The sequence below is a fragment of the Acanthopagrus latus genome, chromosome 13, assembly GCF_904848185.1.
Source record: "Acanthopagrus latus isolate v.2019 chromosome 13, fAcaLat1.1, whole genome shotgun sequence".
Taxonomy (NCBI): Eukaryota; Metazoa; Chordata; class Actinopteri; order Spariformes; family Sparidae; genus Acanthopagrus; species Acanthopagrus latus.
The window spans coordinates 7754173-7774682 of NC_051051.1; the positions used below are offsets into that span (position 1 = coordinate 7754173).

General features: G+C 44.8%; 1 protein-coding gene across 1 annotated transcript; it reads left to right on the forward strand.

Annotated features, from left to right (window-relative positions):
• The first annotated feature begins 3975 nt into the window (after window positions 1-3975).
• On the forward strand, window positions 3976-19139 carry abcg4a (ATP-binding cassette, sub-family G (WHITE), member 4a). Its single transcript, XM_037119636.1, has 15 exons — window positions 3976-5041; window positions 8133-8370; window positions 12863-12980; window positions 13079-13211; window positions 13319-13369; window positions 14233-14378; window positions 14473-14596; window positions 14806-14920; window positions 15012-15151; window positions 16149-16247; window positions 16386-16554; window positions 16646-16746; window positions 16844-17002; window positions 17679-17797; window positions 17893-19139. The coding sequence occupies exons 2-15, from the start codon at window positions 8142-8144 to the stop codon at window positions 18119-18121; spliced, it is 1932 nt and encodes a 643-aa protein (XP_036975531.1). The 5' UTR covers window positions 3976-5041; window positions 8133-8141; the 3' UTR covers window positions 18122-19139.
• The last annotated feature ends 1371 nt before the right edge of the window (window positions 19140-20510 follow it).

Below are 20510 nucleotides of genomic sequence, written 5' to 3' on the forward strand. Positions count from 1 at the left end.
AAATTCAGTCACTCTGTGTGATGTGGTGAGAGGGTCAAAAAAAAGAAAAGAAAAGAAAATTGAAGTAAAATTTACTCAGTTAAAACGCCTTTTTATTTGTAATACTTCAAATAAAAAGTTGAACGTGAATTTTCAGATGGTTGAGGTCTGTTTTTAATAAGTGGCTAATTTTGGGGAAGAATTTGGAAGCGCAGGTAGAACTCTCTCTGTTAGGTTGAAAGGACGTTCCTGTCAGAGGCTGCACCTACCAGGAATATCTCTCATCTGCGTGTCTGCAAACATGTTTGTGTGTCCGAGGGAGCCGAGGAAGTGAAGATAAAGCCGAGGAGAGAGGGAAGTGAAACCACAGAGATTAGCACCTCTGCCTCGTCCATCTGTCCCGTAAGGAGATGAAACCTTAATCTTGTTACAAAGGGAGCAGCTCTGGTCAGGGAGCACAGTCAACACGAGGAGCGTTGTAGACCTCGTTGTTAGAGGTTGTCGACCACGCACATCCTGCAGAGGCTGACTCGGGATGTTTGAGAGGTCGGTGGGTCAAATAAATCAAATGGGAACCAGCATGCAGAAAGTTACATTTACAGTGAACTAATTACAACCCCTGATTTAGATTTTTTTTTTATGTATTATGCGATTGTAACTGCTGCATTTCATCACTTTATGTCTACAGGAAGGGCATCCAGGACAGCTTGTAGCATTTATTGTGAAAAATAGCACAAAATATCTTTTTCTCGTCAAAGTCAGTGGATTGTATTAATGTTATTATGATGTCTGGTGCGTTTGTGAGAAATAAAAGGATTATGCTGCCCCACTCTGAAGTCATAACAACCACAATCTAATCTCATTGCAGACACCCATTTTTTTTTTTTTTCATTTTATTCTCATCTCAATTAAAAGCCTGAATATGCAGCGGTTTGCTTAAACAGACTTGAGTTTTTGAGCAGTCATGATCTGCAAAACGTTTGCTCCTCACAACATTTGCTCCTAGTGTAATTTCAATCTTTCTGCATTCAAACAGTTGTGATGGGCAGTGACATTTCTTCTCTTACACTCTCATATTTGTTATATTTTAATTCCTGGCATTTGAGTCTTAACTAACTTAGTGTAGTACATGTTGCATAATACTTTCCAACAAGTGCCCCAATGTGATTATTTGCTCACGTTTGATAGAATCTGATGCACAGGCTTACTGGCTTTGACTTGATAAATGATATTTCTCTTTGAAGCCACTAGATGTTGCTGTTTTGTTTATTGCCACAACATTCAGCACCACTTTGCACTTCACATGAACTTGAAAATTCCTTCAATGCACAAATCAGATAAAAAATGAAATAAAATGAAGGTTGATTCTCTGCTCCATCTGATCACATGCAGTTGCTGCTCCCTGTTCAGAGCTGTCGAGGCCAGGTGGTGAACCTCAGCAGGATCTGTTCGTCTGCTACAGGTTTGTAGCAGCCAATCCCTGTGAAAAGGGGCGAGTTTCAATCAGAGACAGTTCGATCGTGTAGTTAACACAGCAAGATAATCAGGATCTATTAATAGGCCCAAATTAAGATAATCCAAACGACTGACCAAACAGAAATCACACCAAATATAATTAAGAGAAGAGTGAGTAACATCATCACAACAACAAGATTTTAGAATAATCACACCAGAGGACGTCCGGAGGCAATGAGTGAGAGGACTGTCGATTCCCCTGACTCATTACAGCTCATTAAAGCTTCCTCAGATATGCTGTGTTGAAACTCTGGGGAGGACACTCACCCACATCCAGCCTTCTGTACTCTCCCGAGCGCCTCGACAGGATCTCCCAGTACGTTCGCTCGCGCTCACTTCCAGCGACTCCATTCACACTCTCCAGCAACAGACCGAAGTCTGGGTCCTCCTTCACCGTGAACCTGCCCCACATGTAAAACATTTTCCTTAGAATATGTGAGAAATTTAAAAAAATCACAATTTCCCATGAGGAACTGGAAGTTTTTATAAGCGACTGGCTTTTGTCACCTAGGAATCAAGTTCAAAATACACACGGCAACATGGAATCAGGTGAGATCTTCAGTCTCAGATGCAACTGTTCGCACATGTGATTTGTTTCCACACAGTGTGAAATTCTAATCCACACAATAAATCAGGTGAAATTTGCTTCTCCACAGGTGAATTCCACATGTTCCCACACAGTTCAGATGCAATCTGGCTATTTTCATGTGAAAACTAGAATTTCTAACATGTGAAAACGACATCTGACATGTTAAAAAAATCACAATTTCACATGTTTTATTGAACACTTTCATGTGCAAACTTAAATTTTAACATGTGAAAAGAAAGCTTCACATGTACACCAGACATTTTCCCAGGTGAAGGCCCAAGTAATGGTCTTTTTGTTTTACACATATGAATGAACAGTCCACCATGAAATTTCACATGCTGTCTCATAAACTTAAACATGTATGAGGAACAGAAGAGCGACTATGAGGAATAAAAGATTATCCTGAGGGGAAATTATCGGGGTTGTCATGGGTGCTCTTACTTGAAGTCCTGCTGTGTCTCCTGCAGCCTCCTCAGAGCGCCCAGCAGCACGCCTCCCTCCACCACAGAGCTGGAATAGGACTCAGGGGTCGTGTTAGTCAGGTCATTCTCCACAAGCACTCTGACGGGAAGAGCCCCCTGATCTGCACACCAAAAGATACATCCAGTTATAACAGTGCTGTGCATGAGACAAGGACAAAAAGAGTGACTAATCTAAGCCTGCATGTTTACAATCTTCTCGAATATTCACCTGTCTGTGTGAGGGCTCCTTGTGTCGCCAACAGAAGGAGGCCCACAGAGAGGAGAGCGGCTGTTCTTCGTGCCATCCTGTACAATGCACCCTCCCCATCAGAGGTCCACTCAGTACTTATAGTGTGCCTAACCCTCATTTGTTGACCTAACACATAACACCAGCCACACACACATGAAACCGAAGCACTGGTGTTTGCATGTGGCAATCAGTCACTTGCTAATGTGTGGTTTATGAATGGAGAAACTCTATTATCTCTGGAGTGACTTAATCGTCATTTAGTTGATTAATGGCCTGCCCTCCTGTTTTTTTTCTCTCAGAAGTCATGAACGAGAATGGAGGGTAGTGTTTTTTGTTGTTTTTTTTACAATCTACATGTGCAAATTTAAGACTGTTGTACAGGGGGACGTGAGGAAGGTCATCACTCTCTTTCCTCAAGGCTGATATCACATTATGCAACCAGGATCTGGCCTTTTGAAATATAACAACAGGCCGAGGCAGCACCACAGTGGCGGCCTGGAGGATGCCCGTGTGTAACGCAGCACTCATCTTTTAGTTTGGACGCTGAGAGCCTGATCTCATATGTGTTTGAGCTTTCTGGTATCATCACCACCTATGTATGTTATCCCGGCTGGTAATATCGGCAGCCATAAGGAGGCAGATCATAGAAAGAGAGAGAGAGAGAGAGAGAGAGAGAGAGAGAGAGAGAGAGAGAGAGAGAGAGAGAGGTGGGTGGCTGTGCAGAAACCAGCGCTCATGTGGGGACGAAGCGAGAGACAGAGAGAGAGAGAGAGAGAGAGCTCGTTTTAAATTGGTCTGATTAAGAGTCAGGTGCGATTGGCTAAAAATGCTCCCGATCCCCCTCTCGTGGGTGATGTAAGGCATGTAGGGCCCGCGCTTGAACGCGAGTAACCCCGGCTGTTTTACCGAAAATAACCCGGGCACTGCAGCATCAGCACCGGGCAGCTGCGCAGGTGCGGCCTTTAAAGAGACAGCGGGGCCCTCGAATCTCACCAACAGCCTTTCTGCCCATGTTTACGGACACACACACACACACACACACACACACACACACACACACACACACACACACACGGTCAGGCAGAGGTGCACCGACAGCTGTGGATGCCCGTATGGATCACCTGTATCTGCATCACGAGGGGCACAAAAGCTCGAGCTTCATAACCCTAACTTCATTGGTTAATTCCCACTCCTGTCACTCCCCCCCAGAGACACAGAGGAGCCAGAATAGAAACTGGAATCACTCGAAAAGGTTTAAATTTGCACCTGCGAGGTTGATTTACTGACACAGGACGTGGAAGTCAATCAGATTTCTGCGAATACTTCGAATCATCTGCGAAGTGAATTTGAACTTCTGGGTCCCTCATAAGCCTCGAAATGCGCCTATTATAAAAGATGATATGCATTCATGTGAGATTTGATTCATCTCAGCACACGAGGTCAGGGTGAGGATTAGGGGGAGCCAAATCGGAACCAAAAATCGCTCTGTTTTCTCCTCCAGTAGCATCCCTCCAGCAACGCCCTGCATCCCAGACCGGCGTGCGTACCACTCAGACGCACCAACCGGTGAGAGGGGAGCGGAGGCTGCTACATCGAGCTGCTGCTGCTGCTGAAGCATCTGAAGCATCTGAAGCATCTGCAGCACTGATACTGAGCGATCACCATCGACACCGCTGTCGAGGAGGATGTGTGTGAGTATTTCGATGCGACTAGGGGACGGACGGATTTCATAAAGGGGATATAATCTCACCGAGAGAGGAAGGGGATATATATATAAAAAAAAAAAAAAATCATCATCAACAACAACAACAAAAGCCATGACAGGCGCCTCGTCCCCCTGACAATTTTACCAGGATGCAGTCATAGTTTGAGGCCGGACATGATTTTAATCTCAGGAGTTGCTGCTGTTGTGGATGCGGGACGATGTGCGCCGCACCCCGAGAGATATTGATGAGGAGGACGCAGCGGCTCAACCGATCCGGATTTTTCCAGGACTGTGGCGCGCAGTGAGCAATCTTGAGTGTGTGTTTTTTGCTTTTTTTTACCCCTCTATTTTTCTTTTCTTTCTCTTTTTTTTTTCTTCTGGGGGAGCTGCTGATGTGGAGGGATTTGTGCTGTCTCGTCTAAAGGCATCAACTGAGCACTGGTTGCTCTCACCCCCCCACCACAACCACCAACACCAACACCACCCCCCCAAAGAGGAGGAGAACCGGGTCTCACCTGGTCGTTTCAACACACCACAATAAAGTACGTGCTATGCGTGTGTGTGTGCGTGTGCAATGCAACACAGACTCAACACAGAGTCAGTGTTGATGTGTCCTCAAGAGTAGGCTCGTTTATGACTCATACACCTTACCTGCTCTGTCATTTTCCTCATGTCTGCACTCTTGTCATCGGTTCGTTGGTAACAGGTGCTTTTATTTTGTATTTCTGGGAAGAGCTGGCACTGACAACAAAGTCACTGCAGAGCTCAGATACATCCACCACACCACTGCAAAGCCCACATGAAATACATTTAATAACCATATCTCATCCCTTCTGGACTTTTACTACCTCTGTGTGTGTGTGTCTGCCTTAGTGAGTGTGTGTGTGTGTGTGTGTGTGTGTGTGTGTGTGTGTGTGTGTGTGTGTGTGTGTGTGTGGTTCACGTGTCCTGCCTATGACAGATCATGCAGGCCTTCATCTGACTAAGAGGCCATTAAAGCCCTGTCAGTGTTTTCACAGGGCTTATATGCAGGCTTGGTAATGGAAAATTCACTAATGGGAGGACGGTCAATAGAAGTCATGCTGAATTTTCTTCACTGGGTGCTCTTCACGTGAGGAGATTTCACCATACAGCATGTGGTGGGGTATCCTTCCATAGGTCGGCGGACTGCAGTGGACGTTTGCACACCGGGGGATTATGTGTCCACTCGCGAATAGGAGAGCCCGAACAGACTGTTTACGCGTGTTTATTTGCGTGTCGCTGTGTGTTGCTTACATCTTTTATTCCCCTTGGGCAGCCCCCAGTGAATCTTGATGCCAATCTGAGGCCTGCGTGAGTGCGTGTACATCAAATAAGCAGATTCTTGTCACAATCAGCTGTTTTTTTAACACTAAAACACACACTCCATTAGTTTTCTTGCAGCACGTAATCATGACCAACTGGTAATTGCATGCCTCTTCATTATCATGTCTAAAGTAGGTCACCTGATTCATTTATGGAAACTCATTTGAATCCTGTCTCATAATCCTCTTAATTCATTTCATTTAGATCTGTTTTCTCAAACAAACCCCCCGACACACACACACACACACACACACACACGCACACACACACACGACTTATGAAACAGTAACATGATTCTGAAGATGTCCTGACATGTCCGGCATCATGGGAGACAATGTGTTGCTTCACTTTCGCATTATCGAAAAAACTAAAGCTAATGGATCAGCAGCAGCCACTACATGGTTTTAACAGACACTTGAGTCTCGGAGGAAATTTATGTGAATCAGCAGTATGAGCGCGCTGCAGGACTGAAACCAGATCCCGGCTCCTCACACTCAGAATCTCATTCCCCTCAACCAGCCACTCCATACAATAAACTGTAATCAGATCATGTGCGGCACCTAGCTTTTTAGGAGGGTGTCGGCAGTCCTCCTAAAGTCAACCAATGGTTCTGAGTAAACGTTGGCACGGCTACGTTACACTGGCGCGTTTTGTGTGTTGAATATGTACGTTTCAATCTCACGTTTCCTTAATGTTATGATGATGTGATGGGTGAAGAGTAACTCATTTAAGTGTGTGTAGAGGTCTCAGGGAGTACTATACTGCATGTATGAAAAACACAGTGTGAAGCCTGTTCAGCTCCAGAGGAGGCTGAATGTAATCTGATAAAATTCCTCCGTTGATGTCACTCAGTGACTAAATTGCATTGTGGGAAAGGATGGCGTCAGGTTTGAAAAGCAGTCCGCCAGTCTGCGTTGTACTCCTGTAACACTGTTGGTCTCATAATGGACGATTAAAGAAAATAAGATGATCAAAGTCTTTTAAAAGGCCTTTTTCTAATCTGGTGCCTTCACCATAATGAAGGCGATTTATCAGATTACGTGCAGCTTCCTCTGGAGCCACAAAAGACTTTATACTTTTTTTCCACATATGCACCAGTACTCTCCAAGACCTCTAAATACACTTCTATGTGTAAAACTGGTGGAGTTACCCTTTAAGGTTGAAAACACTTGGTTTGGGTTAAAAAAAGGGAAAAAGGAAAAAGAAAAATCATGTTTTGTATCTGGGTTTGTCTCTCATCTTGTTCAATAATATCACCATTGCCACTCCCTCCTCATTCAGATGAGAAACTCAGCTCAGATACTCATAATCTGATCACCTCACAGGTGTTGATATGAAACATCTGAAGAGTGCAAATGGAAGATATCTGTAGTTTGCACAAAACTGGGCTGCATCTGCTGAGGCAACAGTTTTTGTTTTTATAGAGGCAAATACTCAGTCCATCAACTAGAAAAATAAGGAATCAAAACCAATCAATGACATATTTGTCCTGTTTATTGGCCAATTTAAGTTTCATATCCTGGAAGAAATTATTTAGTTTCAGGGCTCCAGGGTGCAACAGTTTTGAGTTGCACACGCACCGAAGAATCTGTCAAGTGGAACTAAAGATAAACACTGGCTGCATCGGTGCACCTGCAAACCCCCCCCAAAAAAATCCAACCAAAAAGTAAATCCACAAGTACGACACAGATCCATAATTCAAAATGATATAGTCTTAATACAAAGTATGTACTGTTTTTAATCAATTATTGCTTTTTATTATTTTTATTTTCTTATTATTTTTAAACAGTTGAGGTTTTTGCAATTTCTTGTTGAGCGTGCTGTGATTCAATGGAAGAAAAACACTTTTCTATACGTTCCTGTTCACAGTTATCTAATACTTTATGCGCTTATTGGGGCAACTTAATTATGTGCTGGTGCACCTCACTGACAAGGTGAAGATCACCGGTGCTACCGGATGTAAAAACAAGTTAGCCTGGATTTTTTTTTTTTTTCAGGTGAAAATTAAAGCAACATTATGTAGAAATTGATGTTTAGTGCAATGCACGCCCACACAGTGCAACACCACTGTCATCAATAAAATGTGTAGAAACAATGTTATCATATGTTGAAGTAAATACGTTTGTAATGCCAGCGAGACACTGTACCATCAAAATTATTTTAAAGCTGTTATTTTCAGGTAGAAAGTTACATGATGTTGCTTTAATCTGAGATTGCACCTTCTCACTCTGAAGCAAGTGCAAAGCGATAACACCCGAACAACTTAACATTTCTGTCCTCCTTCTGCAGCCTTTCAGCATGGCTGAGAGGACACTGGAGCAGGGCACGGTCAGCATCCCCATGGAGGAGACCAAACTCCCCGGCGGAGCACCTCCGGAGGCGCCGCTGCTCACCCACTTGAAGAAAGTGGAGAACCACATCACCGAGGCCCAGCGCTTCTCCCACCTCCCACGCCGCTCCGCCGTGGACCTGGAGTTCAATGAGCTCTCGTACACCATCCGCGAGGGTCCCTGGTGGAGGAGGAGAGGTACTGCACGCTCAGTTCACATAGTAACCGTGATGGATGAGCGAGCCAGCACCACCCGTGACGATCGATATCTAGAGTGCAGAAATTTCAAGGGAGGCATTCAGAGGCCTTCGTTGACATTTGAGGAAAAATGTTTTTCTCCTCGGTCTTAGGCTGCCTCTTTTTTCGCTCTGCTCCGTTGTTCTGACACATGTGGCCCAGTCGAGCCGGGCCCTCACACACACACACACACTTGCGGACTCCCACCATGTCGTAGTGAGCAGTGTGACCGTAAGCTTTGCTGCGCTCAGCAGAGTTTAGACATAGTAAATAATTTACACCCGCAGGTTGGCACACTGCTCGCCTCTCTTTTCCCTGTGTTGTCTGACGATAGGCGGTGGCAGCGAGTCCGTCGGGTCCGCGATTGATCTGCTCATGAAATATGGACAGCGTTTAAGCTCAGCACCCTTATTAATGATCGGCCTCCAACTCAACCATTGGTCATCCGTGTTTGTCAACCTCAACCGCCTTCTGCAAACCGACCTGTTGTATGTGTTCTTTATATTCAGTAGGGCAGGGGACCCCAGAGGAATCTTTTATTTACATTCCCTATACAGTATCCTTAGGAGAGGCCCTATATGATGCATTGCAGGTTGTCTTGTGTAATATTGATGTGCCTTACGAAAGCCTCGGCTGAGAAGTATTTGTTGTCCCGTCGGAAAATGTACGGAGAACGTTCTTGAGGGGCGGCGGTCAGTAAAGAAAGACTTTGTTTGCTGCTCTGGCGATTTCTCGCTTCACGCTTCTCCTCGAGTGGCCTTTTGTTTGTGTGTTGCCTCTTCGGGGTGTCTGCCTCGGCTCATCAGGCCGATGATGTGTGAGCAGGAAGTGTCTCAGCTTTTACTAATTAAGCGGTGCATTTCAAAAAAGGATCCCTCGCTTGCCATTTTGGTCCCAGCGAACGTCCCTGCCATGTACATCCCTGCCTCTGCCACTCAAAACAAAAAAAAACAGCCCCACCTAAATTAATTTCAGTGCATATCTGACATATTCTGAAGGGCTTTGTCTGTGTATTTGTGTCTCATTTAACAAGCTAAGCTAAGAGCTAATTCTCTCACAGTCCCTGTCTAGCTGATCAATGCCGTAAAAAAAAAAACAGGTGTAATCACACACACGGCTCAGGGCTGTTGTTCCGATGTGTGGTTTCGCAGTCAGTGATTACTTCTCCTCAGAAGAAGCGCATGATTTCATGATGTCTGCGGAATTATATGCAATTAAACAGCTGGTAGAGAGGAGGGGGGGTAGAAAGATGATGTACAGCGTGAGCCACGAGACTTGAACCCGTGATGTCATTTATAATTTAATGTGTTTTCAGTGTTTGAGTCACCGCCACACTACTTATGAGTCATTCCTCGAAATGTCTGCAACGAACAGGAAGAGATTAAGAGGAAGATGGTGCAAACGCAATAAATGTAGAGTCATTTCGTGTTTTCATTAAAAAAAAAAAAAAAGAAAAAAAAAAAGGGTTCAGGAGGGCGAGCTGATGTTCGAGCTGCTCTCCTGTTTGTTACCGTCGGCTCCTCTGGGCGAGGGGCTAGACATCTATCCCTGTTCAGACGGCGCTGCTGTGGCCTGCTTTCATGTCGAGGGTATTCTCCTCCTCTTGAGGTATTCTCCTGGTGAAACACTAGACCTGCTGCGTAGGGGGAAGGACAGGAAGAAGGAGGGAGGGGAGGGGAGGGAGAGGGAGAGAGAACAGGAATATGTTTACACGCCTCTAAGTGTTTTCCTGCTCTGGTGTTTTGTTATTTACTGCAATGGCGCCTTTGCACCTGCATCGATGATGTGAGATTGGTAGGATAACGAGGAGCGTGGCAATTTGGCAGATACAAATCACATCCCCTACTTGATGATCTAGGCGTTGCTTTTAAAAATCACTGTGATACAAAGCAACATTTTGTCATTTTCTTGCAGAACAGTTGTGTAAATGTATAATTAGATCTAATCAGAGAAAGAAGTTGTTTGATGTTTAGCAGTCTTGCATGTGCTTATTTATTCTGTTTTTTTTTACATCCAGAGTGACTACATGGTCCGACAGAGTGATGTACTACATGTCAGTCATGCGAAGACTGGTTGGTAGCAGTTTCTGAAATAAGTTAAATACTGAATGTCTTGGTGTGAGCTTATAAATGAGCTTACCCGACCTCTGTAGTCTGCTCCTCATCTCCGCTCGAGGCTACATTAGCCACCAGGAACATAACATACCCAGAACTCCTGCCAAACAATCTGTGGTCACGTTGCATTGTGGGTAATGCAGGCACCGGGTTTGGACAAGGAGCATGAATACAGGGATTAAAAAAGACACATCACATTACCTCAAACACTGTTATAAAAGTGAAATGCTCAATCAGAAGGGTACCATTCTAAACATAAATTGTATAGTTTGCAAATGAAATTAGAGAATAACGATACGATTTTAGTACGGCAGCAAACACTGATGTGAAGTGTGAGATCCGAGCTGATGTGTTAAAACACCAAAGTCACACAGTAACACCAGCCGATCGAGGCAGTCGAGCAGCTCCGATGATCTGAGAGGTAAAATCACTGTTTTTGCGAAAGGAGTCTGGTGGCTTTGAAGAGAGCTTAGCTCCCTGTGGAAGAAGGCTGTCGGATGGCGAGGTAAAACATTCTAAATATAGCGTACACTTAACCTGATATTGATTTTTTTAAGGTGGGCCCTGTTTTAGGTGGTTAAAATACAGTATGTGAAGCCCGCTGACCTGCATCCACAGCAGTGCATCTCCTCCATGCCGGTACTCCTGTCTGCTCATCCAAACTGGGGGACGAGCTGACCACCGTCTACTGTGTGTGATACACTGAGCATGGATGAGTAACTCCAAAACTGGAACCAGCCTTTTAAGTCAGTGTGTCTTTGTGCCAGCGTGGTGAGCCACATACTCTGGCCCCTGCAGCCTCGCACTGATAACACTGTGGTTATGCGCGACCTACAGCGCCGGGTTAGCTCATCAGTATGCACCCCGTGTCCGAGCCGGGCTTCTTTACTGACAGCAGGCTGCTCGTCTGTCTGAGTGGTGGATGTCTGATTCGATAACACTGCGGGGAGGAGGGGTCACTGCCATTAAGCTACTTTACTCTAAGGGGTCTGCTGAGACCCCTGCTTAGAGACGGGAAGCAGCATCCCTGTAGACGCTGGAGAAATGGGCGAGGCGAGGCAGACTGGGTGACAACAAGGCATGACTGCACAGACCTCTTTAACTTTCCATAACCCGAACCTTTCAGGATCTACGTCAGGTCTGAAAGATGTTGTTTTTCCTGTTTCCACTGGGCCTCCAAAGGTTAGGGAATGCATCATGAAAAGACTGGAGACATCTTCATTAGCAGGCCAGACAGCTGTGGACACGTTCAAAACATCTGCAGCCGGGTGACGCCTGTGGTTCTGAGGGCGTCACCATCTTAAACCCCTCTGTAGTCTTTTGTTTTTCTTGTTTTTTGCTGAACACCTGATGTCGAGCTCTCCGGTTTCTACCTCACCTTGAATCCTCTCTTTTCCATACACACTGACCACGGTTTCACACCCCTCGCCTGTCTTCACATTTAGAGCACTTCTTTTTAAAACGGCAGCTGTGGTCAGTGAAGCCTGCCAGTAGGGATCATCTTTATACATGTAACATCACATCTGCCCGACCACTTCCGCTTCCACAATACTGCCTTCGATTTCCCCTGCTGGAGCCAAATAAGGCTTTCTGTCTGTATAACCATCCGTAGAAAAACGCTTTGAGAGTCAGTGAACTGGCTTACAGGGCTCAGTGAAACTGGCAATTAAAGTGAGCCAGAACTGCTGCGCAACCTGTTCCACTTTCTCACTGTCGGGAGTTTATAAAGGTGTGATACAAGCGAGCAGAGTCATAATTGTTAGGCAGACGGATGAGGACTAAAAATACAACACATTGTGTCGGCCCACATTTTAGTCACAGTCCCTGTTAAGTTCTTATATCTGACTTTTTCGGCAGTTAATTTTAAAAAGATTCTATGAAATAACCCAGTGTAGAAATAAACATCCCTCAACTGATCAACCTGTTCTCCCCTGTTGTGCGTGAGGGCGGAACAACGTTCATTCAGAAACGCGTTTTAAGCCTCCCTCAGCATCTGCTTGTCAAATTAACTTTGAAATTAATTCCTCCTTAACTCCTTCAGAGTCAGAATGAGAATCTGAATTCCTTTATTAGTCCCGCAAACGGGGAAATCTGTGTGTCACAGCAGCCACAGGACAGCAATATTACAATAAACAATAATAATATTAGAAAATAAATGGTAAGAAATAGAAAACAGACTTGTGTATACAGACTACTTACAAATATAAACCGTGTAATTATACAAAGTGTGGCAGTGTAATATTATTATATTCATAAAGTACATTTTGCAGTAGAATGAAAATGACTGATAAGAAACATTTCCAGACCAAGTGCAAGTAAAAGCTTTGTCTCTCTGTCAGGTTTCAAAGCTCTCCTCAAGTGTCTGTCTGGAAGATTCAACAGCAGAGAGCTGATCGGCATCATGGGGCCTTCCGGGGCCGGGAAATCCACTCTGATGAACATCCTGGCAGGTTACAGGTGAGCTGTGGATTGTATGGAGCTTATATCCTCGGACTTATTTGCGTTACCACACTTGCTGTAATTTGATTTGTTTTTTCTGTTGGGGGAAAAAACAGGGAGACGGGCATGAAGGGCCAGATCATGGTCAACGGTCGGCCGAGGGACCTGAGGACCTTCAGGAAGATGTCCTGCTACATCATGCAGGACGACATGCTGCTGCCTCACCTCACTGCGAGGGAGGCCATGATGGTGAGGTCACCTTTAAAACAAAACCAAAAAAAAAAAAAAAAAAATCCCAGAACCTTATTAAATCCCAATGTTCAATAACAACGCGCTGACTTCTGTCTGCCTTTCAGGTTTCTGCCAATTTGAAACTAAACGAGAGCATACAGGTCAAAAAGGAACTCGTAAGTCTGAATATATTGGCGATGTTATGGTTATATGTGCTATGTATTTATTTTGAGATAAAGGCAGTGAAGACAATAGATCAGATATTTCCGTACTCCAATATGTATACCAGAGTGATTATCTTATCAATCATGTTGGGTCGTTGTGGGTAAGAATTGCATATTAATGAGCAGATGATGATACTGAATTTAGAAATTTTGAATATGGTGAACCTTCACTGGATTAGCAATATAAAGGCTTCTAAAATATAACCATTATCTCCTTTCACCTACTCCAAGAGAAGCGGGCTGCAGATAAAATGGCGAGTGTCCAGCACAGGGAATTAACCGTATACAGGGAACTTGACAAATGAAGGGAGGTTCATTGTGGAACACTTCACAGAGAAGGTAAAACCTGATCACAGCGCTGTTAAACAGCAGAGAGAAAAATCCTCATCGTATCAACATGTAGGCAGGTTTTGTAACTCACTGATGCTGGTTATGAACCCTCTCAAGTCCTGCACACATGCAGGAATAGATTTTATTTTACCTCGGTTCGTATCACTCTCCCTCGTCACTTGCTTTGCCTCCTCCATCAGCGGGGAGAGTTTTTTGACAGTTATTCCAGTTGTTCCATCATAACACGGGAACAGCCAACTGGGACAGCAATGACCCCTTTGTGCCGTCATTCAACCTTTGTTTTTCCATGGGGAAAAAAGTCAAAGGGAGGCTTACAAGGGACCAGTATTTACATGGATGGTGTCGAGACAAATTTAACTTTAAAGATAAAATTGTGCCCGCTCCAAATGTCACTCCACTTAAACCATGAAAAAACAGATAGCACAAAACAAAGCACAGCACAAACAAAACTGTTTGTTCCTCAGGTGGATGAGATCCTGACGGCTCTGGGTCTCCTAGAATGTGCTCAGACGCGCACCAGCTGTCTCTCCGGAGGTCAGTGCAAAAGACTGGCCATCGCGCTCGAGCTGGTCAACAATCCTCCCGTCATGTTCTTTGATGAGCCCACCAGGTAGGACTTGTCCCACCTTGACTGAGTCTGCATATTCCCGACAGACATCTGGATTAAAAAGTGTGTCCGTCTCTCTGGTTTTGTCTCGTTCCAGTGGTCTGGACAGCGCGTCCTGCTTCCAGGTTGTCTCCCTCATGAAGTCTCTGGCTCAGGGAGGACGGACAATCATCTGCACCATTCATCAGCCCAGTGCCAAGCTCTTTGAGATGTTTGATAAGGTAACTTGAGTGCTTAAAGTGCTGGACACGTCCAGCCTTCCATTAGCCGCAGCTCAGGCCAGGAGCGCCGCAGGTTAGCATGATTCATTTTATCCAGCTGACAAGTCGATACCCAGGCCTGATGTTTTGTCAGCTGTTCATGTATAATTCAGAGAGCCGGTGTGTTGGAAACTACGTTGATTACTCTGTACCTGTGTTCCCTCCACCAGCTGTACATCCTCAGTCAGGGTCAGTGCATATACAAGGGCACGGTCCCTTACCTCATCCCTTATCTGAAGAACCTGGGCCTCCACTGCCCGACGTATCACAATCCCGCCGATTTCAGTGAGTCGCGCAAGTCCTCTTAGCACAAGCGAGTGCATGTGTGCGTCCGGTTGTTTTTCGTCCTTACAAGCTCATCCTCTCTGTCCCCCAGTCATCGAGGTGGCGTCAGGGGAGTACGGGGATCTGAACCCGGTGCTGTTTGAGGCCGTCCAGGGCGGACTGTGCTCAGAGGAGAGCAAGAAGAACTCCAGGGACAAGAGCGACTCGTCCTGTCCCTCTCAATGCCACAGTGTGAGTGAGAACAGACTCTTATCACCGTAGCACGAAAACCACAGACGTCATAGCCTCACATAATATGATAAAGGAAGCATACAAGCCTTATAACCGCAAAACACTGACGACATGTGCCCCTTACTGGTCTCGGCAATTTCTTCGATGACAAGAAATTGCAGATTTTGTCAGTTCTATGCATTGGTTTCAGCGATTTTCTCATTCACATAAAAAAGGGGGGATATACTTCTAAACTACAATGTCACAGTGTGATGGAAATGTCCTTCTTGTTGTTGGTTGCGTCCATTGGAATATCCTCAAATGTTGTGATTTGCATTAGCCTTTTCCTGTCCAGTGTCCATGTTATTTCTTCTTTTTTCCCCCATAACTCGTCCTCCTCTCCTCCACCCGCTCGATCCATTTCCTCAGCTTCCTCTTGCTCTCTCTCTCTCTCTTTCTCTCTCTCTCTCTCTCTCGGCCTCGCAACTCACTGTTGATAATAGCATCAGCTAAATGCTAATACTGTACATGTAAACCACCGGGCGCCCTCTCTCTCTCTCTCCACCATTACTCCTACGTGGTGCAGTTTCTGCCCTTCATACTCGTTAAACATTTTATCAGTATATTGATTTTTCTCTGTTGCCCTTTTTCTGTCCTCTTCTGGGTTTATCTGTGTGGGCATCAGCCAGTAACCTTTAGCACAGACAACGAGATTATGGCGTTTTCTGTTCTTATATAACATCTTCATTATTGGATATTGCCTCCTAACTTGTAGCAACTTCCATTACATTATTTATTATATTATTCTAGCTATTGCATTGACTTCTCAGCATCTACTAAAAATGTAATTATTTCATTTTCATACTGGACAAAATAACCCCACTTTGTGCATTGTGTGGGTTTCTACATGGTCATTATTGTTCTCTTTCAGATCAGGAAGAGTTGTGAATTCTTGTTTTTGCTTGTCTTGCGTTGGTATCTATGACTGAGTCCTCGCTCTCGCTGCTTGTCTCCACAGGACACAGGAACACTTGAGAAACACAGCTTTGCCACCAGTACGACCACACAGTTCTGCATCCTCTTCAAAAGGACCTTCGTCACGATATGCAGGGACACGGTAAAAAAAAAAACAACAACAACAAAAAAAAAAGACGACTCCTGCTGTGACGACCAGCAGCTACTGGGTTTAATTTGATTATTGGTCGCAATTAATGGCTTTTGAGACGTGCCGATGTTTGTTTTGTGTGTTCTGAAGGTGCTGACCCACCTCAGGGTGATGTCCCATCTGTGCATCGGAGTGCTGATCGGTCTGCTTTATCTCAAAATCGGAAACGATGCCAGCAAAGTCTTCAACAACACTGGCTTCCTCTTTTTCTCCATGCTGTTCCTCATGTTTGCCGCCCTGATGCCCACCATCCTAACCTGTAAGACTGTCGAGTGATTGTGTTGGTTTTCTGGCAGGGGGAAATGCGAGGGGAAGTGGGACATTTTTCTAATGCTGCAGTTGTTTCACAGTTCCTCTGGAGATGGCTGTGTTTATGAGGGAACATCTCAACTACTGGTACAGCCTGAAGGCTTACTACTTGGCCAAAACCATGGCTGATGTACCGTTCCAGGTAGCGCTCCGAATGATTGCACGAATGACTGAGCACACGGTGGTTTGGGGCATGCCGCGTGTTTCGAATAACAAACCCATCAAAACCTCTTTTGCAGGTGATTTGTCCAATCATGTATTGTAGTATAGTGTACTGGATGACTGAGCAGCCTCCAGAGGCCGGTCGCTACCTGCTCTTCATGGCCTTGTCCACGTCTACGGCTCTGGTGGCCCAGTCCTTAGGTCTGCTTATAGGCGCTGCGTCCACGTCTCTGCAGGTAGGCGAGCCTGCATACCCAAAAATATCTCCCTCCTCTAAAAAAGATGTGTTTTGCTTGCGTGTGAGCGTGTGACCTTCACCGTGCAGAAAACCGTACTGTACGTGCAGAGTTTGGCAGAAGGTTTCACATTCACCTGCTGAAAGAGGAAAAGGGGTCTATCAGTTCATTTGCATATAGACACGCAGTCTGCTAGCGGCTTTGCTACTGTAGCGTTCTGCTGGACCAGATTAAGAACAATTGTCTGCTGCCTTGGGGGGGGGACATGTCAGACAGCCTTCCCAACAGGCCGAGCAAGAAAAAGACAGAAAGGACAAACTCATCTCGGTCTCGAAGGAGGGAATCGCCTATTTTCACACGTTTTTAAAATACTGCAGACTTGGCAACACGTTAGAGTAACGTGATTAATTTTTTTCCAAGAATAAGCAGTGTGAGGGATTTTGATTTTGAAATCAATAATCACAATGCAGTTAGTAATCCCAGTGATCATATTCTACGTTCACTTAGTGAACCTAACTTATGCAGCAAGTATTATTATTATGGCGTGAAGCTAATGGCTCGAGGCTACATCAGTTGAATCAGTAGTATTTGGGTTGCGTTGAGACACATGTTGGCACCAGGAGGATGAGAACAATGAATAAAAAAATGCACTGAATTCTGTACGTTTGTTTCACAGGTGGCGACCTTCGTGGGTCCAGTCACAGCCATACCTGTGCTCCTCTTCTCCGGATTCTTCGTCAACTTCGACACCATTCCCAAATACCTGCAGTGGAGCTCTTACGTTTCCTATGTCAGGTACTTTCAGCTACTTCAGACTTTTGCTAAATTTATTCTGACTATCGATCTTTGTCGGCTGTCACTAATCTGAAAAATGTGCCCCCTTTTTTCAGATACGGCTTTGAGGGGGTGATCCTCTCCATCTACGGGATGAACCGGTCGGAGCTGGAGTGCGTGAGCGGCCTGGTGTGTAAGTTCCAAAAGCCAGAGGAGGTCCTGCAGCTGCTGGATGTGGAGGATGCGAAGCTCTACGTGGACTTCATGGTGCTGGGCGTTTTCTTCCTGATCCTCAGACTGGCTACCTACCTAGTCCTGCGCTACAAGGTCAAGTCAGAGCGTTAAGATCTCGGGAGGCAACCACTGATGGATCAGGACGCTCGCACGTGTCCCGGCAGTGTGAGATCGTAAGCAAACGTTCCCTTTCTCTCTCTCTTTCTCTGTCTCCACCTCACACACATGTACAAAGACATACACGAGGGCCAGCACATGGAATCATCAGAGAGCTGTGCTGCACCATTACTCAAACTGTACAGTATAATATAATCTTTGAAAAAGGAAAAAGTTTAGACCGCGGAGCGTTGTTCCACCCCCTGCTCGTTGCTCAGTTGTCCTCCAGGTTAGTAGATTCTTTCAGATCACCGTTTCCCTCAACATGATTGTTTACCTGCACTAAACAGAAACAGAATACCCAACAACGTAACAGAAAGCATGTTTCTATAAAGTGAGACCTTTGGATTTGTACTGATTTCCAAGAACTCCAAGAAAGTCTCCGGGAGGTTATGCGGAGCTAAATAACCGCCTTGGTGCAGGAGCGTCCGATAACTTGTAGCTTCTCAGTCCAGCACATCAGAATTGGACATCACCCATCAAGATGCCACAGGAACAAGATTTCAAGATGGATAGCCTCTTTAGTCCATCAGAAAGGGTGCAGAAGAATTTTGTGCTCGCCCACCTGTAGGACCATCTCATGAGGTGTTCTTACAAAGACGCTGAACACAACGGCTCTTTTATGGAAATACGACCTCAACGAATCGACTGCCGGCGGATGACTCTCATCGCTTTCCGTCGGCGGTGTGGATCAGGTTCGCGGGCCCTCTGTCCCCCCGAACACTGACGCTGGTAGAACGTTCAGAAAAAGAATGAAATGTTTGTAAAAATATCGAGCAGATTGTCGGAGACCGATGGCCTCTGATTCCTTACTCGCTCCCAATTATACACTGTTTCTGCCATACCCGAGGAAGCATTCAGTGAACAGGGCGCACAGTGTTAAAGCAAGCATGACTGCAGTTTACAGCCTGATGCGTCCAGTTGTGTTAATCATCCTGGTTGCAACAAGAGTGTTTAGAGCCTATTCCATGGGTTAAAAGGGGGGTGGGGGGGGGGGTGGGGGGGGGGGTTTGTCTAAATCGGTGTGTCGCTCTTTTGACACAATTCTCTGAACTGCTCGTTTCCACTCTTTTGCCGCCTCCTCCCTGACCTACGAAAAAGGAAAATACCCCTTTCTTTCTCTCTCTCTCTCTCTCTCTCTCTCTCTGTCTCTCCTTCTCTTTCTCTCTGCTTTTCGCTGATGTCTGACTGATGTGTGTCGTCCGAAACAATGCTAGATACTTGAAACGCAGGCCGGGCAGTGTTTGTGTGCCTCTCAACTAGAATGATTTGAGTTTCTCTTTATGCTTAATTGTTTGCACATACACCTTATGTCAATGCTGGTTCGCACACACACACATACACACACACACATACAGGTAAATGTGCACATAAAACATACACACACGAACACACACACACATGAGCAAACACACATTCACCCCTTGGCAATGTATAGAAGAGCCTCTCCTTGTCACAGGGCAATGCAAATATTTTCCAATAGACTTGCTATGAAATATTTCTTACTCAAACTATGCTACTTAGTAATCCTTATTATAATGCATAAAATAATGTGAGTATATAATCAACGATTGTACAGTGGATATGTCATGCTGTAAACAAATGTACATTTGCACTTTTCAATGTATGTTTATCCGCTTTTGATTTATTTGTATTTGATTTTATTTTTTTATATCTATGTGATGAGTGCTGCCTGAAAGTATAACAGGAAAAAAAACAAACAAACAAACAAAAAAAATAAAACGGCAACCGAATGTTGCATGTTCACTTTAGGAATGAAAAAAAATGTATGACATGTTAAAATTCAGCGCAGAGCGTAACGATTTTTGTTTCGTCATCTGAGCGTATGTACCCCGGCCCATGTTTGAGGAGAGGCAAATCCTCTTGCTTTCTGCTGAACGTTTTTAGATGATCTGGTAAACCGAGTGCGTTGCTGGTGTAGATTAAAAAAAAAGAAGAAGAAGAAAGGATCAGGAGGGAGAGCGTAACAGGTGCGAGATGTGCCGGAAGGGAAGAAGGCAACAGTTAACCAAATGTATTATTATAATGTAGCTGAAGAGATCGACGGTCTCTTTAGGGAACAAAGTGGATCGGAGGGCAGATCAATAATCACTGACGGACGTTTGGATTCTGTCATTAATAGCAATAGTCAACATTGTGATGTTTAATTGTTATACCTCCCACTGCTGTGTTATCAGTCAGTTTACATGTTTTATATTGAGATTTTAGTCTTCATGTTTTATTATGTGCAATAACCATACGAAGGTTTTAACAAAGAGAAAATGTGACGCTGCTTTTTTTTTTATATATATATATATATATATATATATACATGTATTTTTTA

Bases quoted from the DNA above. Each gene is read 5' to 3' on its own strand.
- abcg4a (XM_037119636.1), top strand. From the start codon at position 8,142: ATGGCTGAGAGGACACTGGAGCAGGGCACGGTCAGCATCCCCATGGAG. The intron at 13,212-13,318 runs GTGAGGTCACCT...TCTGCCTTTCAG, and splicing joins CTGCGAGGGAGGCCATGATG to GTTTCTGCCAATTTGAAACT. The intron at 16,747-16,843 runs GTAGCGCTCCGA...CCTCTTTTGCAG, and splicing joins TGGCTGATGTACCGTTCCAG to GTGATTTGTCCAATCATGTA.